General features: G+C 59.2%; 1 protein-coding gene across 1 annotated transcript; it reads left to right on the forward strand.

The window, feature by feature from the left end:
- The first annotated feature begins 5179 nt into the window (after positions 1 to 5179).
- On the forward strand, positions 5180 to 22856 carry EVPL (envoplakin). Its single transcript, XM_064270724.1, has 22 exons — positions 5180 to 5414; positions 7770 to 7869; positions 8281 to 8435; positions 8520 to 8646; positions 9391 to 9516; positions 9681 to 9719; positions 9945 to 10106; positions 10184 to 10291; positions 10439 to 10534; positions 11887 to 12012; positions 12423 to 12569; positions 12715 to 12869; positions 13044 to 13141; positions 13368 to 13540; positions 14953 to 15131; positions 15211 to 15349; positions 15468 to 15661; positions 15980 to 16130; positions 18156 to 18239; positions 18361 to 18471; positions 18574 to 18666; positions 19382 to 22856. Exons 1-22 carry the CDS (start codon positions 5302 to 5304, stop codon positions 22820 to 22822), a joined length of 6117 nt encoding a protein of 2038 aa, XP_064126794.1. The 5' UTR covers positions 5180 to 5301; the 3' UTR covers positions 22823 to 22856.
- Positions 22857 to 23049: the final 193 nt, after the last annotated feature.

Genomic DNA, 23049 nt, shown 5'->3' on the forward strand with positions numbered 1-23049 from the left:
CCTGGCCATCTTAGTTGTGTTGGACACGGCGGCTTTGCTTCTCTAGCCCTGTTGTCAGCAGATGGTCTCGTTCTATCCGTCAGCTCCAAGTATCTGTTCCCGTGCTCAGCGGTGGTTGAGTGCATCCTGCCACTTGCTCTAGGGGTCTTCTGGCAAGAGGCAGGGCAGTTAAGACACAGGCCCACAGCTGGCCATGAGCTCTGAGTGGCATTAGTTCTGGCTTGTCTGTGAATGGAGCGGGGCTGTGGGTGGACGAAGGCACTGGTACCCCAAAACCACCCACACTGCCCAAGAGAGTTGTGTGGTAGGGAGAGCAGGAGCCCAGCATCTGATGAGCGTTTGGATCACTGCTCCCTTGCTTATTGGTATGTGACCTGCGCAAGTGGCTCAGCCCCTGAGCAGGTTTCATCCCTCGTAAAATAGGAATGCCTGTTTCCAAACTTGCTGGAAAGAAGAAAGTGCAGAGGCTTAGCAGCTGGTATGTTAGAGTCTGTTCTCCCCTGTGGGATGGGTGGGGAGCTGGCCTTAGAACAGCACACCCCCGACTCCTGCTCCAGGACCCCTTCTGCACGGAGCCCAGGCCTGGCACTGATGGGCCCTGTGGAAGGAGCCCCTGCAGAGCTAGGACTGCCACTGTCGAGAAGTTGCTTCCTCCTCACCATAGCCCTAACCAAAGAAAAACCAAACCCACCGCCATGGAGTCAATCCACATGTACAGCGACCCTATAGGACAGAGTAGAACTGCCCCATAGGGCTTCCGAGGCTGTCATCTTTACGGAAGAAACCCTGGTGGCATAGTGGTTAAGTGCTACGGCTGCTAACCAAAGGGTCGGTAGTTCGAATCCACGAGGCGCTGCTTGGAAACTCTATGGGGCAGTTCTACCCTGTCCTATAGGGTCGCTATGAGTCGGGAGCGACTCGACCGCACTGGGTTTGGTTTTGGTTTAGTCTTTACAGAAGCAGACTGCCACATCTTTCTCCCGTGCAGCAGCGGGTGGGTTCCAATTACAAACCTTTTGGTTAGCAGCTGAGCACTTAATCACTGCACCACAAGGGCCCCTCTAGTGCAACCCTAAACTAAACCTGTTGCCATCGAGCTGATTCCAACTCTTAATGACCCTATATGACAGAGTAGAACTAGCCAATAGGGTTTCAAAGGAGTGGCTGTTGGATTTGAACTGCTGACCTTTTGGTTAGCAGCTGAGCTCTTAACCACGGCACCACCAGGGCTACTGCAGCCCTTGGCAGAGGAGATTCTCCAGGGAGAGCCTGGCCCAGGACCCAGCGAGTTTGGCCTGCTGTACAGCGAGAAGCTGGGGCAAACGGAGCAGAGACTTCGGGGGGCTCCTCTCCCCCCGCAGGTCCCAATGCCTCTCCCCCTTCCCTGGGCTGCACCCTGTTCAGTCTTGGCGATATCACCGGGACGACAGTGAGGCTCACGAGCTGCCATGTGTGTTTGGCAGTGCAGTCCTGCCACTGTCCAGTTTCCTGGCAATGACGACTGTTAGGCAGCCCTGCCCTCAGGGACAGACTGCTGTTAGTTTGTTCTTTGTCTTTATGAGCCTTTTTCTCTGTCAGGCGAGTGAGCAGCTTAGTGCCACTAACCACCCCCCCCACCCCACCCCTGCTGCCGGGGCTGTTTACCCTGCGATTCACTCCATCACAGCTCTGGTCAGACCTGAATTTCTCCATAACAGGCCCCAGGTTCCCAGACCAAGCATTTAGGCCTCTGGCCGTTTGTCTGAAAGGTGTCAGGGAGGCCCAGAGCCCCTGGGCAACATGGGGAGGCCTGGAGGCCCAGCACTTCCCAGTGAGAGTGAGTGGGCTAAAGACTTCTGGAATGCAAGCATGGCTGGCTGGTGCAATGGCAGCTGCTGGGGCTGGGAAGCACAGACTGCGCTGGTACTGCCCTATGATGAACTGTGGCCAGCTGGCTGGCTGGCCGGCGCCCAAGGCTCGAGAAAGGCGCTCATCACTCATGCCTAGGGAGGAACAGAGCCACAGACAACCTTGGGCCTGCCCTTCTAGGCCAGATTCTTGCTATCTAGCATATGGTATAGGCAGGATTTTCTTTCTTTCTTTTTTTTGAGTTGCTACCTCTGAGCCCTCCATGTGGAAAGCCCAAAAAGATTAAGCCAGAACATTTTTTCTTTCCAAGCTGCGGCCCCTTCCAGCTCTCTCTGGGTAGGCCTTCACCTCTCTTCTTACTAGGGCCGCTGGGCAGACGTGCAGCCAGAGAATTCCTGAGGCGCAGCCCCTGCCTTCCTGACGCCTGAGGAACCCTGTAGTTCCCCTCCCCATCAGCCCTCAGACGCAGGAAGTGCACAGGCAGAGAGGTTATTAGCCTTGGCTCCAAGGGTCTGCTGGAGAGCTTTTGTACAAACAGCAGTTTCCTGCCGGGGCAGGCTCAATCAGGGAGCATATGGGAGCCTCGCAGCTTATGGCTCCCAGGGCAAAGTCGGCAGTTGCCACCATCTGCTCCGGAAGGAAGGAGGGTGCCCCTGGCCCACAGGACCCCTCAGAGCAGGAACAGAGAGTGGGCACCTAGGGACTTGAGCCCTGACACCTTTTCCAAGTTGCCACCTAACATCACAGCTGGCACAGAGTTGGAAGGAGCCTTGGGGACCACTGAATCTCATACCTCTCAATCCACAGATGAGGAAGAAAGGGCCAGGCAGGGGAAAAGGCTCACCAAGGTCTTGGGCAGGACAAGAAGCCAGGTCCTGGGCCACCTGCCTCATCGAAGGGGGGAGACAGGGCAGGGCCGAGGCCTGGGAAGGCCAAAAGTTGGGGAGCCCTGGAGAGCTTCAAGGTCAGAGAAATACAGTGCTAGCCACAGATGCAAGTCAAGCTGTAACCTGTCAATTTTCTATAAGCACATTAAAAAGGTAAAAAAAAGATGAAATTAATTAAAAAAGTTTTTATTTAACTCAGCATATCCAAAATAGCATTTCAACATGTAATCAATATAAAAAAATTAGTAAGATCGCTTACATTCTTTTTCTCATCCAAAGTCCTCAAAATGGGTGTGTTTTCCATGAGTTATGGCCCATCTCGACTCAGACTAGCCACGTTTTAAGTGCTCGCAGCCATGTGGGCCTCATGGCTACATGTGGACAGCATCAGCCCCATCCTGGCCTTCCAGCTGAATGACTGTTTTCCTCACTTGTTTAATATCCTACCTCTTCCTAGATGCTTCTCCAAAGAGTGAGAGGCCGAAGATGAAGCAAGAAGATAACCAGGCCTCTTTCTTCGTTCCTGTCCTTTCTCCTGTATTTTATTCTTGAGGCCAGGGCACTGCTCTGTGAACGGGGGTAGCCACTGGCCCGCAGTGACCAGCTGCCCGGAAATCCAGGCATGCCAGCCAGCCTTGTCTGGGTAGCCAGGCCTGATTCATCTCAGCATTGGAAAGTCACGCCAGGAATTCAGCTCTTGTTTTTCCTCCAGTGAATCAATCAGCCCTAATCTCTGGGGTGTGTGAGGGCCCCTACAGTGCTCATTTATTTCCAGGAGGCAAAGCTTGAATGTTCCAGGTCACAGCCTCCTCGCTGCCTTCCACCCTCAGCCCTCTGCTAGCTCAGCAGGGCCTCACCTGGACATTTTGTCCCCTCTGGGACATGGGGAGGCAGCAGAGTGGGCAGTGGATCCGCTGGGAGTTTGGCCTGGGTAACATCCCAACTCAGCTCCCTGGGACATTGCCATCACCTCCCAATCTCAAAGATGAAGGACCTGAGCTGACTCCTCGCTATTGTCGGGTCGGGTGTGCTGGCTCCGGGAGCCCAAGCAGCCCCTTTCTGGAAACAGCTGATTGCAGGCATGCTACTAGTAGAAGAAAATTGTTACCCAGGAATAAAGTGCAGAGGGGCTGGGGACGGGGGCTGAGTGGCCTCTCAACTCTGGCTTCATCTCCCGACTCACACGCGCCCAGCGCGGAGGACACTAGCAACCTTCCCCATTCAGGTGCTGGCCGACCACCCTACTTCTGTTCCTACTTGGCCAGGAACCGAGGGCCAAGTTCAGCAGCTTGTCCATGGGATGCAGCCCAAGGGGACTCAGGCCTTCTCTGTCTACTGGTGAAAGTGGTCAGGCCCAGGCCACTGTCCCTAGTCTCTCCCTTGCTGGGCCCTTCATCTCCCCCCTGGCCCCCAGCTGTGTTCTGTCCTCAGCGAGGCCTGCCAGGACAGCCCCAGGGTGCCCAGCCCCCTGCTGCCTCACTCTCCCCTCCCCTTGCTACCCCTTGAACCCTCTTCCACCAAAACCGCTTGCTTTTCACAAATGAGTCCAGCTCTGCAGAAGAGGCTTCTAGAGCTGAGACGGTGAAGAGTGCATGGGGACCCTGGGACCCTCATAGAAGGAAAAGGTCAAAAAGCTGCACCCACAGCCACAAAAGTCACTGGGGCCGTGTCCAAGGTGAGGGTGGGCTGGAGGGGAGGCAGGCAGTAAACCCAAGCACAGTGGCTTCCACGTAGGGTCAATCAAGCCCTCGGCATAGCAGCACCTGGTGTGCCTGGGGCAGGGATGGATGTGGGGGGTGGACCCCCTGGAGCTGGCCTGAGAATCTGAGGGTCCCTGCCACATTCGTCCTGCTGCGTCTGGCTCCAGAGCCACATACAGGTGTGCTGACACCTGGGGAGCCAGGCTGGGTGTGGTTGACTTTTAAAATCTTTCTTGTGCCATTAGTCTGAGGGTGTGTGATCCCTTATCCGCCCTATCATGTCAGTGAGAACACAGGGCAAAGAACTGGGCTCGGTAAGCAGGGAGCCTTGCTTTCCGCCTGCCTGGGGCTGCCAGGAGCTGCCCCACCTCTCCTGGTGTGGATGGGGGCCTGCCTGATAGTGGGGCCTCCCTGTGCGGCAGGAGGCATTCATTAACCCTGAGCCTGCGCTGGCTCTCCCTGGGGGCCTCCAGGGCTGAGCCAGTCTGTCCCTGGGCCTGCATGAGTCTGTCTGGGGCGCTGTCCCTTCCAGCCAGCTGTTTTTCCATCTGGGTGTGATCTCTGGGCATGTGGGTGTAACAAGCCTGGACCTTCCCTGGGAGGCGGCAGCCTGGCTGCCCCGCCTCTGGGTGCTGCCCTTTCCTCCCAAACTGGTTGTGCTGGAGTGGGCGGGGTAGGTGCGCCTGGGTGCATGCGCGCCAGCTCCAGGCTTTGCTCACCTGCAGAGGTGCCTCCCAGAAACTGCCTGGCCCCTGAGCCCGCACCCCACCTTGCCAGAGCCAACTGCCCAGCCAGCGAGGACACACGCCGCTGCCTGCCACACGAGCTGGCTGAGCCCAGCCTGAGCCAGCACTGACTTCGCCACCATGTTCAAGGGGTTGAGCAAAGGCTCCCAGGGGAAGGGGTCCCCCAAAGGCTCTCCGCCCAAGGGCTCCCCGGCCAAGGGCTCCCCCAAGGGCTCTCCCAGCAAGCACAGCCGGTGAGCAGGGCCGGGCAGGGAATGGCTGGGGCGGGGGTGGTGCAGGCACTTCAGCCACCTGAAGGCGGAGGCCGGGAGTCCAGGACCAGCCCAGCTTTGGCATTTGGTTTCCCCAGGCCAAAGGGCCTGAGGGTGGTGCTCCTCCAACAGGGAGCTGCTGGTCCAGGCAAAACTCCAGCCCTGGGCCTCCCTGCATTCTCCAGGGGGCCTGAGTCCCAAGGCTGAGGCCACTAGGAGAGAGGTGCTGGACAGGGCCTGAGCAGATGTCTGCCCCTGTGGGCAGCTGGGAGGCTGGGGTGGGTGTCTGGCTTCCTCCCCACAGTGCTGTCCCTGGGCTCAGCTTAACCTGGGGAATGCCCCGAGAGCCTCGGTGCGGGGTGGACCCAGAGAAGCTGAGAGGGGGCGCCCAGGGGCAGGGAGGCAGGGGCTGTGCTGCCCTCCTGCCTAAGCTGCAGCTTTTCCCAGAGTTCTCACTCTGGCCTTGGGATTTTGTTAGAGTTGCGGCAACTGCTTTACTGAGTGGGTATATAAAGGGGGTGCTGTAGTGCAAAGGGGAGGGTCCCGCGGCCTGGGACACCAGCAGAGCCTCCCTCAGCCCCACTTCCTGCTCATACTGAGGGCTTCTGGGCAGCTCTCTGCTGGGGCCCAGTCTGCATGACAGCTGGGGACCAGGGCCTTGGGCTCCTGGGAGTCCCCACCCAGGAGACTTGGTTGGTGTTCTTCCCACCCACTAGCCCCCAGGCCTCTCTGCAGAGTGTAGGTGGTAGGTCACCCGGGGTCTGAGATGAGAGCAGAGATGAAAAGCTGGAGTTGAGGGTGTGGAGAGCCCATTATCCTGATAGGGATCAGGGTGATGGCGCCCAGCTGGGCTTCTGGACAGATGGGAAAGATGGCAACTAAGACTCTCTGTGGAGTAACTTGTCCTCCCTGGGGCACCTGAGCACTGCCCACAGTGGGTCATGCCTCTCCCATGGGGCCAGACCCAGGACCAGGCACAAGGGCTTAGTGCTCAAAGGCTCCTCCCCAGGCAGGGCCACTGGGCAGGATTCCTGGCTAAGCCAATCGGTCCACACGGCCATGCTGACTCTGGCTGTAGCCGCCCAGAGAGGACTCGTCATCCCCCTCACATGCAACCCACTCATTCAACAAGCATTTATTGAGCACCTACTGTTCTAGGCACTGGGGGTACCACCGTAAACAGAACCAACAGCCTTTAAGGCACGTACTGGGTACCGGCTGTGCACCAGGACCTGCACTAAACACTTCAATGCATTAATTCTTTTAACGCAAAATAACCCTTTAAGGTAGGTATTGTTATTAAAGCCCTACTTTCCAAGTGAGGAAGCAGAGGCACAGAGAGGTTAGGTAACTTGCCCAAGGTCACACAGCAAGTAGCGAGGGAGAAGGCTCAAACTTGGGCCACTTGGCTACAGAGTTCCTTTGCTGGCTGTCCCTCTGCCTGGGAGGCCTGTCTTTTGACCCCTGATTCAAATCCCAGCCTTCCACCCTTCCCCCTACCCCAGGACAGGCCTGTGACCCCACAGGGCACTGTGTCTTTTATGAGGTCTGCTGGACCCCCTAACCAATGTAGCAGGCCTTCTGTAGAGAATCCAGAATGAATGTATAGAAAAGGACCCTGGGGCCCGGCCCAGGCACATGCTGACTCCTGAGAAGCTGTGCCACCCAGAGAAAGCCAGGACCAATCTGCACCTTGAACCCCAAATCTGGAGAAAGTTGGGGTGCCCCAGCAGTCTGTGGACTCCCCTTGCTCCAGCACCGTGTGGCTCTTCCAGATGGTTGCCAAGCCTGGGCAAAGCTTTTGGGGCACAGGGCTGGAGGTGCATGGGGGCCTGTGCTGCTGCTCCCCTGTCCCCAGCAAGCCCAGCCGCCTCCCCCAGGGCCCCGCCTTGCTGTCTTGGGTGTTAGTGGCTGAGCCAGTGATTCACTTGCTCCCTGGGCCACCAGCCCGCCAACCAGAAGAAGTGGATGGGGAGCTGGGGCGGAGGCTGGGGAGCTTTCTGCTCCACGTGACCCACACAGCTGGGACAGTGGTCCGAGCTTTCTGCTCCACGTGACCCACACAGCTGGGACAGTGGTCCTTGCTTTCTGAACTCTCCTGCTGGGGACAGTGCCCCCCACCCCAAGGACTCGGTGTCTCAGAGTCTCCTGCCAGGGAAGTACCACAGAGCACCCCCAGGTCATGGGCTCTACCCTCTCAGACAGTGAGCCTGGCTGTAGGGTGGCATGGGGCAGAGGTGGGCCAGGTGACTCACCTAGGTGGACAGACCTCCTTCCCAAGGGGACCAGAGAGGCCTTTTCTGACTGTGGTACCCTCTGTCCACCCCCACCCACCAGGGCTGCCGCCCAGGAGCTGGCCTTGCTCATCTCCCGCATGCAAGCCAATGCTGACCAAGTGGAGAGGGACATCTTGGAGACCCAGAAGAGGCTGCAGCAGGTGATGCTGCATAGCTAATGGCTGGTGCAGGGGCAGCCGGATGGCACCAGGAGGCCCAATGCTATGCCTGATGACCTCTGGGGGTGCACATGGGTTACTCCCTTCTCCTGCCCATTAGCGATAGGGGAGATGGTACAACAGCCCCTAGTTCACTGCCCACAATCCCTACTGCTCCTCAGACCGCATAGTTGAAGAGAGGGCTCAGCCTTCCTTCTCTATTGGGCTCGCAACATTGGGGGCCAAAGGGGTTTGCAGAGGTGGTCCAGGCCCACAGATGCCCTGGGTCTTGAGGTTGGTCAGTGTGGCTGAGATCCCCTCAGGGTGGGGTTCAGGCCTGCAGAGCCAGGCAACAAGGATGTGGGGGCCTCTGGGCCTTGACGAGAACCCCTCCTGTCCCGGCCACGCCCCCAGGACAGGCAGAACGGTGAGTGCAGCCAGCCTCTTCAGCACCAGCAGGTGACGGGCCGCAACCTGAAGGAGGCAGAGATGCTGCTCAAGGACCTCTTTCTGGATGTGGACAAAGCCCGGCGGCTCAAGCACCCACAGGCCGAGGAGATTGAGAAGGAGTGAGTGGGGTGGTGCCAGGAGGCAGCGGGGGGCCTGGGGAGACCCCCACTCCAACCTAACACCCCCCACCCACCTCCCTGCAGCATCAAGCAGCTGCACCAGCGGGTGACCCAGGAGTGTGCCGAGTACCGTGCCCTGTACGAGAAGGTGGTGCTGCCGCCCAACGTAGGGCCCAGGGTGGACTGGGCACGTGTGCTGGAGCAGAAGCAGGTAAGACCGCCCTCAGGTCTGAGCTGCCCTCTCAGAGCCCCAAGTCATTTCCTGCAGCAATTAGAGAACAGTCCAGAAGTAGCTGTCTTTAATCACTGGCCTGCTGGGACCTGTGGATGGTTTGGGGGTCTGAGAAGGCAGAGAGCAGAGGAGGCTGCAGTTAGGGAAGTCTTCCTGCAAGAGGAGGCCTGCAAAGAGGGGTGGAGTGGTGAGGAGAGAACATTCTAGAAAGAAGAAACCAAGGCTCCTGCTGGGAGGAAGCCTGGGGTGGGATGTGAAGTGGGGCTGTCTGAGCAGGTGGGCAAAGCTGGGTCACAGGGCACCCTGAACGTCAGGTAGGGACTTGCTCTTTGATGCCACAACAGAAGGGATGCCGTGGTGACAACGAAGGAACAGTGGGGGAGGGGAAGGGCGGAGCAGAGCGTGCACAGGTGGCTGGAGGTGTCCAGGCAGGAGGCACTGAGGAGGAGGCAGGGAGGGAGGGGGCTTTTCAGAGGCTGAGCCCCAGTCCTGAGACCAGTGGGACACAGGGAAGGCAGCTAGGGTCACTGCAAGGTAGCACGTCCCATGGATGAGCTGCAGGCCCCTCACCTGGCTGCTTACCTGGCCTCCCATCCTCTGCCCAGCTGATCCACTAGCTCCATTACTCCTGGTGAGGATGCGGGTGGGCAGGCAGCGTGGGCCCTGTAGCAGGGGTTCTCTGGACCCCGCACCCTGCCTGCCGAGCACTGGCTCCTTCTGCAGAAGCAAGTGTATGAGGGCCAGTATGGGCCGGGCATGGCGGAGCTGGAGCAGCAGGTGGCCGAGCACAACATCCTGCAGAAGGAAATCGAGGCCTACGGGCAGCAGCTGCGGAGCCTTGTGGGGCCGGTGGGTGCGCCAACCCTGCCCCTTCCAGCCCCTTGGCCCATCAGAGCCTGAGTTAGGCCCCGGATGGCCTCAGGGAGAGGGATGGGGAGGAGGGCCCCAGGGTGGGCTCTCTGTGCACCCTGCCTCTCACTGGGCCTGTGTTTTCTCTCCCTTGGTTGAGGCAGGATGCGGCTACCATCAGAAGCCAGTACAGGGACCTGCTGGTGAGCAGCGGAGAGGGCGGGGCCGGGGAGGCCGGGGTGACCACAGGCAGTCTGGTCTCGGAGACTTAGTATACAGGGTGACAGAGGGCAGGGTGAGCCGGGAGGCCGGAATGATGGGATGACCATGGCAGAGTGAGCTGGGCGTGAGGTGGACCCAGTGTTTCTGAGCCTGGCTGATGGTGCTTCTTGCCACCCCCTCTCTCCTTCTGCCCATCCTGAGCGCAGAAGGCAGCCTCGTGGCGCGGCCAGAGCCTGGGCAGCCTCTACACACACCTGCAGGGCTGCACACGGCAGCTGAGCGTCCTGGCCGAGCAGCAGCAGCGCATCCTGCAGCAGGACTGGAGCGACCTCATGGCGGACCCCGCAGGCGTGCGGAGGGAATATGAGGTCAGGGGGGTGTGAGGGGGTGGAATGAGTGTCAAGGACTGACCTGGTCCTGACTGCCCCCGCACGGTTTCACCCAGCACTTCAAGCAGCACGAGCTGCTGAGCCAGGAGCAGAGTGTGAACCAGCTGGAGGATGATGGGGAACGCATGATGGAGCTCAGGCACCCAGCCATGCGGCCCATCCAGGTGCAAAGCCAGACCCTCCCACTGCCTTGGGGACCTGAATGGGGCTTCCAGGAGACTGCTGGCAGGGAGAGGGATGGCTGGGTCGGGCACAGTGGGCAGGGGGCGGATGGACAGGGCATGGTCGAGGCTCTGTGCCACTGTCCCCAGGCCCACCAGGAGGCCCTGAAGATGGAGTGGCAGAACCTCCTGAACCTATGCATCTGCCAGGAGAGCCAGCTGCAGCACGTGGAGGCCTACCACCGGGTAAGCCCGAGGGCAGGGCGGGTGCCTGGAACAGGGCCAGGCCGGAGGGGCCTAAGGGACGCCACAGGACACCAGTACCAGCTGCCTTCGAGCAACTCCAACTCATGGTGACCCCATGTGTGTCAGAGTAGGACAGTGCTCCATAGGGTTTTCAGTGGCTGATTTTTCAGAAGGAGATTGCCAGGCCTTTCTTCCGAGGCACCTGTATGTGGACTTGATCCTCCAGCCTTTCAGATAGCAACCAAGCACAGTAACCATTTGTACCACCCAGGGACCACCTCTCATAAATAAAATAGCTGCGTCATTGTGACTCGGCCCCAGAAGGAGATGCTATCATGCAGGCAGTCTCACCACTATCATCCCCAGGGGTATGACAATCGGTTCTTGGAAGTGGAAAAAAATCTTACTCTTTTTCTGTATGAAGCACAGACACACATATAGTTGTGTGCCATTGAGTCAATTATGACTCATACCAACCCTATAGGACAGGGTAGAACTGTCCCATAGGGTTTTCTAGGCTGCCATCATTACAGGACCAGATCTCCTTTGAAACAGCTGGTGGATTTGAACCACTGACCTTTTGGTTAGCAGCCAACCACTTAACCACTGCCCCACCAGGGCTCCTTAAACATAGAGTACATAAACAGATATATAGTACACCTGCGATATTAGCACTTCATTGAAAGAGGGGAAATTAGGAAAAATCACATAAAGTCTCCTTTGGGGGGCAATAATGGAAAAAGGACTGAGAAACACTGATATAAGATACAACTGGGTTTTTTTTTTTTTTTTAATTTTCACCCAAAATGTTTCATATACTTTTGAGAGAGACAAAAGCCAAGGATTTCTCTCTCATTCTTGTTTTTTGTTTAGGGGCACCCACTCCCACTGACGATAATTCCAAAATACCATCCAATGGTGGGAGTCCCTTTAAGCAGTTTCCAGCTTCCGCCCTGAGGCAGGGACAAGTTAGCCCACAAACACGCACCCCACAAACAGCTCGTTTGGATTTAGCGTGGTTTGGTTTAGCTTGTTTGGATTTCATTGGGTTGGGTTCAGTCAGTTCGAGTTTAGGAGGTTTGGGCTTATCTGGTTTGGGTTTAGCTGGGTTGAGTTCAGGCTGTTTGGATTCAGCTCAGACTGGGTTCAGCTGGTTAGCAGGGTCAGCCTGGGTTGGGCTCGGCTGGTTAGCAGGGTTGGCCTGAGTTGTGTTCATCTGGTTAGAAGGGTCAGCCTGGGGGTTGGGTTCAGGATGTTTGTTTAGGTTTAGCTCAGGTTGGGTTCAGGTGATTAGCAGGGTCAGTGGGCAGCGGGCTGCCCTGGGCTCTTCCTTGACCACCTTATAACCTCAGTTCCAGGAAGAGGCCGACTCGATCAACCAGACCCTGGTGAAGCTCAACTCCAGCCTGGACACCAAGTACAGCCCTACTCCAGAGGGCCAACCCAGCGCCCGCACAGAGCTGCTGCGACAGCTGGAGGTGAGACGGCCCCACCCAGCCACCTTCCCCCCGACTGCACCCCACTGCTGGGGACCGGGAGCGTCTGTCTGTCTGAGCCTTCCCCTCCCCCTCCCAGGTACCCAGTCCTGCCCTGAGCCTGGGCCTGCAAGGCAGAAGGGAGTCCACTCCCAGCTCTGTAATCAGCAAAACCTACCCCCCGGGCCACAGTTTCCTCAACTGTAATGTGAGGGACGCGCCTGGGACACTCTGAGAGCTCTCCAACTTCCACTCCGGAGGCCTGCGTGCTGGGAAGCTCACACCTCAGTCACACCTGGGGAGGGGCTCCTTTCCCCTTGCCGGCCTAGGCACCTTGCCTTCATGGAGGCAAGGTGTGGGAAGGTGGGTCTGGGCTTCAGTGGAGCCTGAACCCCCGCTGTCTGGACTGGTAGGCAGAGGAGAAGCAGCTAGCAGTGGCCGAGAGGACCGTGGAAAACCTGCAGCGGCAGAGCCAGGAGGTGGCCCCTCTGCCCCTGCGCAGGACCCCACCCCAGCAGCCCCTGCACGTGGACAGCATCTGTGACTGGGACTCTGGAGAAGTACGGGTGGCTGCCCCAGCCTTGCCCCACCTCACCCAGCCCCACCCCTCTCCAAGCCCTGCCCTCCCCTGATTAGTCCCCATCCCACTGGCCTGGGCCCCTTCTGCCTGTGCCCCTGCCTGAGCCCCTTTCTACCTGCCCCCAGGTGCAGCTGCTTCGGGGTGAGCGGTACACGCTGCTGGACAACTCTCACCCACACACCTGGGTCGTCCAGGGCCCCAGTGGGGAGACCAAGCATGCCCCGGCTGCCTGTTTCTGTGTCCCAGCTCCAGATCCTGATTCTGTGGCCAGGGCCTCCAGGTGGGCCACCCTCAGGGTCCCCACAGTGACACTCAGGGACAGGAGGCAGGCCACGGGCCCAGGCTAGGCCTTGTGGTATCTGAGGCCCCCTGCCCAAATGCTGTCCCCATAGCCAGCAGAGAGTGCTGGGGTTGGGAGGGGGCAGGCCTTCCTCTGACCCCCTCCTCATTCCAGGTTGGCCTTGGAGCTGCAGGCCCTTAGGCAGAAATTGGCCACCATCCAGAGGGACCTGAAGATCAACATTGAGGAGCCCATGCAGCCAGGCCAGCAGGGTGCCAGGGACTGGCCAGGGTGTGGGGTCTGGGCATAGAATATATGTCTACTTCAGCCAGTGCTGGGGGCTGCAGTGGGCAAGGGGTGGCTCTGGGTTAGAGACAATATCTCCAGGGTTGGCAAGCCCCTGGGGCCGCCTCTCCCCTTCTCCACCACACCCCGCATATGCCCCTTGGGTAGATAGGGGGTAGGCCCCGAACCCTTACCATCACCCTCTGCTCCCAGCTCCTACCAGCTCGGCCCTGGCTGACCCGCAGGCCCAGAAACTCCTGACACAGATGACCCGGCTTTATGGGGACCTGGCACAGATAGAGAAGCAGGTGCTGGATTGGGCCCGGGCCCCACTGAGACGCACCTCGCCCCTGGAGGACCTGGAAGGCCGCATCTGCAGCAGTGAGGTGGGTGAAGGCAGGACAGGTGCACGCACTTTAGCAGGGGCTAAGGCACGGATGGGAACAGCACTGCCTTGGGCTGGAGCAGAGAGAGCCTAGGGCTCAGACAAGCTGGGTCCCACCCCAGCCTCGTAGCCTCTCTGGACCTCGGTATTCTTATCTCTGACACAGACATAATACTACCTAGCTCAGTTGTGCTGAGGATGAAATGTAGTAACATCTGGGAAGGTTCTAGAAGGGGCCAGGCCAGAGTAAGTGTGTCCTGACCAGGGCCCTGAGGAACCCGGAGCATCTAGGCTTGGGGAGGGGAAGGCTTCCATCCCAGAGAGGCCACTGCACCCCGTAGACACCGCTATGAAAGCTGAACGTGTTCTCTGCAGCTCCCTGCTCCTGAAGAGCTGAAAAGAAAGCCGCCCTTGCCCACACCTGGGGGAGCAATCTGGGTGATCTCTTCCAAATCGGTTTCTATTCAAGCCTATTGTCTGTGTTTGATTTTCAAAACAGTGAATCACGCTGTTCACGTTATTGTGCAACTTGTTTCTTCCACATACTCCACGGCGTACTGTCGATTTTAGGATATCGCCTTTCAGCTGGGCCAGGGCGCCGGGTGGGGGTGGAGGTGACTTCAGAGGTAGAAAAGGGTGAAGGTGGGTGTTGCAGGTTGGGTCCTGGGGTGCACATAAGCGAGTGGGGGAGGGATGCCTGTGGAGTAGGGTGGAGGCAGGACTGCAGAAGTAGACGCTGCCCCTTGAGACAGTCTCTGAGGCCAGCCCCAGGGAGCTATGGTAGGGCAGGGGCTGAGCCTTTACACCAGTGTTCCTGAGTCACTGTTGACAAGATGTCCCTCAGCCCGGCGAACCCCACAGCGAACAGAGTTAAGCACTGCTTCTCAGCAGCACCCGAAAGGAATACATCTTTGGGTCCTGAAGTCCCAGCATCTACCGCCTCAGGGGTGTTGAAGGACCATGAGAAGTTTGATGGGAGTTAGGCAGTGTCATAACTTGTGGAACAGATGAATGAATGAGTAGAGGAATGAGTACGGGTAGACAGCCAGGGCTTGGTTGCCTCATCCAGGAATGTTACCGTAGGGGCCTGAGGTTTTGCGACCAGGTGACAACAGTAGCTAACTGAGTGCCTGATGCTGCTAAGCTCCTGACATATAGGATCTCATTTACTCCCTCCATTCTGTAGATGAAGAGACTGAGGGTCAGAGAGGCTGACTTGCCCAGGGTCATCCACATGGTAACTAGCAGGGCCAGGACTGTACCTGGCTCTCTGGCCCTGAGCCCAAGCACAGTCACCAAGCTCTCCAGTCTCCATAGGGTGAAGAGGGGTTGACCTGGCAGGAGGGCTGGGTGGAGTCTGTCTCTCCCACGTGGACCAGAGCAGAGATCCTGACCCCCACCTGCCCCTGCCAGGGCACGGCGGAGCGCCTGCAGAGCCTGGGAGCTGAGAAGGAGGTGGCCCAGCAGGAGTGTGAGGCATTCCTGTCAGCGAGGCCCATGGGTCCTGCTGCCCTGCAGCTGCCCGTGGCCCTCAACAACGTCAAGAACAAGTACAGTGACATGCAGGTTCTGTGCAGCCTCTACAGGGACAAGTGAGTGCCAGGGACAGGGCTGCAGGCGGGCGGCGCCCTGTGGCTCAAGGCTTGCCTGACCCTGGCCTCCTCCATGCAGAGCCAAGGCTGCCCTGGGTCTGGAGCGGCAGATCCGGGACACGGACCACATCATCCGGGGCTTTGAGTCTGCCCTGGCCCAGGAGGCCCCCATCCCTGATGGCCCGGGCGCACTGCAGGAGAGGGTCAGCGAGCTGCAGGTGAGGCCCAGGCGGCGTCCTGCGGGAGGCTCAGCCTGGCCAGCCACCAGGGCAGGTGGAGGGCGGACAGGGCGGTTTGCCAAACCGCTCAGGGTGCGTCGCCGCTGTGTTCCCCCAGCGCCAGCGGAGGGCGCTGCTGGAGCAGCAGGCCTGCGTCCTGGGGCTGCACCGCAAGCTGAAGGCAGCTGAGCACGCGTGCGGCGCGCTGCAAAACAACTTCTGTGAGTTCTGCCAAGACCTGCCGCGCCAGCAGCGCCAGGTGCGAGCCCTCACCGACCGCTACCATGCTGTGGGGGACCAGCTGGACCTGCGGTGAGTGCTGGGCTGTCAGGCATGCGGCACAAACCCACGGTGGACAGGCTGGGTGCTGCTTCAAACTGTGTGACCTTGGGCTGGTGACTTAACTTCTCTGTGGCTCAGTTTCCCCACCTGTGAAATGGGATGATAGCAGTACCTGCCTCCCACAGTGGTTGGTACCAGGCAGAGGCTGTCAGGACACAGTAGGGAGAGCATGGCGGGTCACTGAGGCCTCCTGACCTATCCCAGGAACGGAGGCACCCCCTAGCCACCTCCCTACACCCCTCACCTGTTCCCAGAGAGCTGCTCACCTCTGGCCTCATCCCCCTGCAGGGAGAAGACAGTGCAGGACGCTGGCCTCACCTACCAGCAGTTCAAGAACTGCAGAGACAACCTGAGCTCTTGGCTGGAGCACCTACCTGAGAACCAGGTGGGGCCCCGCGACGGGTCCAGCCACATCGCCTACAAGCTGCAGGCGCAGAAGGTACAGTGCCTGGGCCGCAGGCGACCTGGGGACCCTGCCCAGACCTGGGTCTCAAGCCACCTCTCTTGCCGCCTCCTCCACATGGCAGCTGCCTGTGTGCGTGCTGCCCCCTAGTGACCAAGGCTCAAAAGTGCTCTATTGTTAGGTGCCTATGAGTCGGTTGTGGCTCATAGTGACCCTGTATGACAAATTAGAACTGCCCCATAGGGTTTCCTAGGCTGTAAAAAAATATATATATATATATATATTTTTTAATCTTTACAGAAGCAGATAACTAGGTCTTTCTCCCATTGAGCCGCTGGGTGGGTTCAAACCGCCAACCTCTTGATTAGCAGCTGAGTGCTTAATTGTTAAGCCACTGGGGCTCCTTAAAAGTCTGTAATGCATTGGCTGGGAATTGAACCCGGGCCTCCTGCGTGGCAGGCGAGAATTGTACCAATGTACCACCAATGCAAGCAGGGGGCTCTTCAAAGCTCAGACCACCAAGCCCTCATGTTCCCACACCCCTTCCTCCCACCCCAAAATGCTCTCCTTTTCCCACATAAGCCCCTAGCCCATCCGTCTGGTCTGAGGTGGGCAGCAAGCTTCAAGCTCAGGCCACAGAGTTGCTGTGACTTCCAGTCACTACTGTGTTCTCTTCCTCATACTTGTCAGGCCCCTACTTGGTGCTAGGGGCTGGACCAGCGATTGGGGGTACAGCCCTGCTCTCAGGCAGCTCCCAGTCTGGTGGGCGGGACTACAGGTCACAGGCCATGAGGGAAAAGCACTTCTGTGGATAAGCACCCACTGCCGAGCATGGCTGGGGGTAGAGAAAGTGGTAGGTGCCGGCTATCTACCAAAAACCTGAGGGATAAATGGAGTAGCTGTGGGGGTGGAGTGAAACGTCCCAGAGGGCACGGTGAGTCAGGGGACAGGACAGACCAGAGGCGAGGACCAGGTGGTATGGCCCTTGCAGGACACAAGATGACACTGGACATCTCCGAGGGCACTCGGATGCTGCTAGGAGGGGACCCTTCAGATTTGTGTGTACTAAGCTCGCTCTGGCTGCCCAGTGGACCTGGCTAAGGGGTGCGGGGCTGAAGACAGGGAGACGTATAAGAGCCAGGGTAAAAATCCAGGGGAAAGAATGGTGCCTGGATGAGTGGGAAAGGGGCCTTAGGGTAGGAAGAGGTGGGGGGATTTGAGATATGCAGATGGCTGTACTGAAAAGTCCCAGGGTGCCCAAGGTTCTGTCTGGGACACTCGGGAAGAGGGGGTACCCCCACCTGAGGTGGGGAACACAGTGCATTCGGGGAGAAGGAATGAAGTTAGCTGGGGTCATGCTGAGCGTGAGGTGCCGGGGGAGGTGGGGAGTTGAGTTGGATCTGTGAGAGGAAGGTGTGGGCCGGGAGTTCCCATGGGGAGGCCTGAGGGCAACAGGCTGGGTCCCAGGGCTGCAGGAGACCGAGAGCGTTTAGGGAGAGAGTAGCAGGTAATGCCAGGAAGAGGGCCTGGCTGCAGATTAGAATCACCTGGGAGCTTTCAAAACACCCCCATGCCAGGAGCCCACCCCAGACCAATTAAGTGGGAATCGCTGGGGCTGGAGTATCGACATTTTTTAAAAGTTTCCCAGGCAACTATAAGGATAGTGATTCTCAGAGAGTGGTTCCCAGACCAGCAACATCAGCATCACCAGAGAACAAGTCAGAAATGCAAGTTCCCAGGCCCACCCCAGACCTCCTGAATCAGAAACTCCGAGGGTGGGCCCAGCAATCTGTGCTTTAACAAACCCTCCAGGTGCTCCCGACGCAGGCTAAAGTTTGAGAGCCACTGTGCTAGGACAGAACTCTGAGGGGCACCAGGCAGAACAGGACTCTGCTAAAGAGAGGAAGGAGGAAAACTAGGAGAATGAGGTCAGGGAAAGAAAGACTGCCAACCAGGCCTCCGGTCCCACCATTCCTGTCCTGGGCCACACTGGTTGCCTGTGCCTGGCTGGAGGGGAGTCAGGGGGAGTGGCTTCCTAGACTCCTGCTTCTTCCCTTGCAGAGGTTGGTGCAGGAGATCCAGGACCGAGAGCAGGACAGGGCCATGGCATTCCGCCTCTCCCAGGACCTGCAGACAGCTCTCCAGGTAAGCAGTTCTATGTCAGTTCGTCCATCTCCCTCCCTCCCTCCCTCTTCCACTCCCCTGCTCCTGCACACCCAGCTTCCCCCACTGACTTCCAGTCTGTTGTCTTTTCCTCCCTGCTTAGGACTATGAGCTGCAGGCAGACACCTACCGCTGCTCCCTGGAGGCCACCCTGGCAGTGTCAGCCCCCAAGAGACCCCGAGTGGCTCCTCTGCAGGAGAGCATCCAGGCCCAGGTGAGGCAGAACCCAGCAGGGCTCAGCGTCCCTCAGCGCCAGCTCCGCAGCCTCTGAGGCAGAACCTGACTGCCTCCTTCTCCCTCTCTTTGACCTCTCCAGGAGAAGGATTTGACCAAGGCCTATACTGAGGCTGCAGCTGCACACCGGCAGCAGCTGCACCAGCTGGAGTTTGCCAGAAGGATGCTGGAGAAGGTAAAGAGACAATGCCCACTCCACTCCCCTAATAGCCAGCCTGGCCTGGTCGTTAACCTGGGAGTCTTCCCTCCCGTCAGTCTGCAGCATCCAGCCTCTGGGCAGGCTCAGCAGACAGAAGGTGCTGCCTCTCTCTGCCCCCCCATCCCATCTCTCCCCATCAGTTCTAACAGGCTGGTATCCATCCCAGAGGTAGGCCCTGGGGACGTCATTCAGCGTGACCACAGCTTAGCCACTGGGAAGTCCTCCAATGGGGCCAGGACCTCTTACCCAAGAAAGCAGAGAAAATCCTCAAACTGGGCAAGAGGCCACCAAGGTCTCCATCCTTGGGAGACCAGGAGCCAGGAGCTCTCTTGGTGACTGACCAGAGGACTTGCCAGCCTTCTATGACCCTCAGCCATATTTCAGCGCCCCCAGAGGAGTATGGGGCCCATTTCTGGGAAGGGTTTGGAAGGGAGAACCTGCACTATCTGCACGTTCTAGTGCAAGCTTGGCCTGAACACCGTCTTGGGTCCTAGCCTCATGGACATTTACCAGATCCTCTCCAAGTCCTGCGACCAAGCGTCTCAGGTCTTCAGAGCCATCTCCTAGGACCTACCAGACAGTCTCAGGAAGCAGGGAGAGGTCTCTGATATCAGAGGGGGCTGGAAAGATGGGGCCCATCCATTTCCTCCACCTCACCCCAGTACCCTCCCCTCTTCCACTCTCTCGGCAGAAGGAGCTCAATGAGGACATTCAGGTGGCCCAAGATGCAAAGCAGGGGTCTGAGAGCCAGGCGAGAGCCAGGCAGGAGTCAGAGGTGCTGATGTCCCAGCTGGAGGAGGAGAGGAAGCGGGTGGCCCAGGTGCAGTGCGAGCTAGAGAAACAGAGGGACCAGCTGCTACAGCTAAGGACCCAGCGGCCCTTGGAGAGGCTGGAGGAGAAGGAGGTGGTGGAGTTCTACCGGGACCCTCAGCTTGAGACCAGCCTGTCCAAGGTCAAGTCCCAGGTAGAGGACGAGAATAAGAAACGAGCTGGCCTGCAGGCAGACCTGGAGACCGTGGCCCAGAAAGTTGTCCAGCTGGAGAGCAAGAGGAAGACCATGGAGCCTCATCTGCTGACCAAGGAGGTCACCCAAATCGAGCGGGACCCTGGCCTTGACAGCCAGGCGGCCCAGCTCAGCAGCGAGATTGGGCACCTCCGGGGGGAGAACACCACCATCTCTGCCCGGCTGGAGGAGCTGAAGAAGGAGCTGCTGGCCCTTGAGCAGAAAGAGCCAAACGTGAAGGAGAAGGTGGTGGTGAAGGAAGTGGTCAAGGTGGAGAAGGATCTGGAGATGGTCAAGGCAGCCCAGGCCCTGAGGCTGCAGATCAAAGAGGACGCCGCACAGAGGAAGGCGGCTGAGGAGGCCGGGGCTAAGCTACAGGCTCGCGTAGAAGAGCTGGAGCGAATGATCAGCTCTGTGGAGCCGAAGGTCATCGTGAAGGAGCTGAAGAAAGTGGAGCAGGACCCTGGCCTTCTCAAGGAATCCTCCAAGCTGAGAAGCCTCCTGGAGGAGGAGAGGAGCAGGAATGCAGTGCTGGCCCGGGAGCTGAAGGAGCTGCGTGGAAAGCACCACGAGGTGGAGAAGCAGAAGCCCAAAGTGGAGCTCCAGGAGCGCGTCCTCCAGATCTTCCAGGTGGACCCAGAGACAGAGCAGGAGATCGCACGGCTCCGGGTGCAGCTGCAGGAGACCGCTGGCAAGCGGAGCAGCGTCGAGAAGGAGGTGGAGAAGCTGCTGGCCGACCTGGCTGTGCTGCGGGCCCAGAAGCCCACCGTAGAGTACAAGGAGGTGACACAGGAGGTGGTGAGGCACGAAAGGAGCCCCGAGGTGCTGCGGGAAATCGACCGGCTGAAGGCCCAGCTCAATGAGCTGGTCAACAGCAGCGGCCGCTCCCAGGAGCAGCTCATCCGGCTGCAGGGTGAGCGTGACGAGTGGAAGCGGGAGCGCTCCAAGGTGGAGACAAAGACGGTGAACAAGGAAGTGGTGCGCCACGAGAAGGACCCCGTCCTGGAGAAGGAGGCCGAGCGGCTGCGCCAGGAGGTTCGAGAAGCGGCCCAGAAGAGGCGGGCCACGGAAGACGTGCTCTATGAACTGCAGAACAAGTTCCTGCTGCTGGAGAGAAGGCGGCCTGAGGAGAAGGTGGTGGTGCAGGAGGTGGTGGTCACCCAGAAGGATCCGAAGCTCCGTGAAGAGCACAGCCGGCTGGGCTGCAGCCTGGATGAGGAGGTGGGTCGGCGGCGGCAGCTGGAGCGGGAGGTACAGCAGCTGCGGGCCAGCGTGGAGGAACAGGAGGGCCTGCTCAGCTTCCAGGAGGACCGCAGCAAGAAGCTGGCTGCGGAGAGGGAGCTGCGGCAGCTGAGCTTGAGGATCCAGGAGCTGGAGACGAAGCCACCTGCAGTGCAGGAGAAGATCATCATGGAGGAGGTACTCAAGCTGGAGAAGGACCCGGACCTGGAGAAGTCCACGGGTGCCCTGCGGCGGGACCTGGAGCAGGAGAAGGCCCGGGTGATGGAATTGAATCGGGAATGCAAGAACCTGCAGGTCCAGATTGACGTCCTGCAGACCACCAAGTCTCAAGAGAAGACCATCTACAAGGAAGTGATCCGGGTGGAGAAGGACCGAGCACTGGAGAGCGAGCGGTCGCGTGTGTGGGAGCTGCTCCACAGGGAGCGGGCAGCGCGGCAGGGCCGGGAAGAGGAGGCGCGGCGGCTCCGGGAGCGCATTGACAAGGCGGAGGCGCTGGGCAGAACCTGGGCCCGGGAGGAGGCCGAGCTGCAGAAGGCACGGGAACAGGCGAGCCAGGAGCGCAGGCAGCTGCAGCAGGAGCTGCAGGAGCTGGAGCGACAGAAGCAGCAGAAGGTGCTGCACCTGGAGGAGGAGTCGCGGCTGGTCAGCCAGAAGACAGAGAGCGAGCGGCAACAAGCAGCCCAGTGTGGCCAGGCACTCTCGCAGCTCGAGGCGGCCATCCTCCGTGAGAAGGACCAGATCTACGAGAAGGAGCGGGCCCTGCGGGCCCTGCACACCAAGGTCAGCAAAGAGGAGCTCAGCCAGGAGACCCAGACGCGCGAGACCAACCTGTCCACCAAGATCTCCATCCTGGAGCCTGAGACAGGGAAGGACATGTCCCCATATGAAGCCTACAAACGGGGTATCATTGACCGGGGCCAGTACCTCCAGCTGCAGGAACTCGAGTGTGACTGGGAGGAGGTCACCACCTCGGGGCCCTGTGGAGAGGAGTCAGTGCTCCTGGACCGCAAGAGCGGGAAGCAGTACTCCATCGAGGCTGCCCTCCGCTGCCGGCGCATCTCCAAGGAGGAGTACCACCGGTACAGGGACGGCCGGCTGCCCATCTCTGAGTTCGCCCTGCTCGTGGCAGGTGAGACCAAGCCCTGCTCCTCGCTATCCATTGGCTCCATCATCTCCAAGTCCCCAATCGCCTCTCCCACCCCCCAGAGCACCAGTTTCTTCTCACCCGGCTTCTCCCTCGGGCTCGGCGATGACAGCTTCCCCATCGCCGGTGTCTACGACATGACCACAGACAACAAGTGCAGCATCAAGACGGCCGTGGCCAAGAACATGCTGGACCCCATCACTGGGCAGAAGCTGTTGGAGGCGCAGGCAGCCACAGGCGGCATCGTGGACCTGCTCAGCCGGGAGCGCTACTCGGTGCACAAGGCTATGGAGCGCGGACTGATCGAGAACATCTCAATGCAGAGGCTGCTCAACGCCCAGAAGGCCTTCACAGGCATCGAGGACCCAGTCACCAGGAAGAGGCTGTCGGTGGGCGAGGCTGTGCAGAAGGGCTGGATGCCCCGTGAGAGCGTGCTCCCCCACCTGCAGGTGCAGCACCTGACCGGCGGGCTCATCGACCCCAAGCGGACCGGCCGCATCCCTGTGGCCCAGGCCGTGCTCTCTGGGATGATCAGCGATGAGCTGGCCCAGCTCCTGCAGGATGAGGCCAGCTATGAGAAGGATCTGACTGACCCCCTCTCCAAGGAGCGGCTGAGCTACAAGGAGGCCATGGGATGCTGCCGCAGGGACCCCCTGAGCGGTCTGCTCCTGCTCCCAGCTGCGCTGGAGGGGTACTGCTGCTATCGCTCTGCCTCCCCCACGGTGCCGCGCTGCCTGCGCTAATGGGCCCAGCAGTCAAGGGTGCGTGTGTGTGTGTGTGTGTGTGTGTGTGTGTGTATATGAGGGCCAGGGTGGGGTGACGTACCCCTCCCCGCAACAGGCTGATCAATCCCAGGGAGTGGGCTTCCCACTGTGTGACCGCTGTCTCATTATTCAGCCGTTCTTGGTGTTGGGCTTCCTCCCTGATTCTGGTGCCCAATCCATCCCTGGATGCAGGCTCAAACCTATTC

Source organism: Loxodonta africana, chromosome 18 (assembly GCF_030014295.1).
Source record: "Loxodonta africana isolate mLoxAfr1 chromosome 18, mLoxAfr1.hap2, whole genome shotgun sequence".
Taxonomy (NCBI): Eukaryota; Metazoa; Chordata; class Mammalia; order Proboscidea; family Elephantidae; genus Loxodonta; species Loxodonta africana.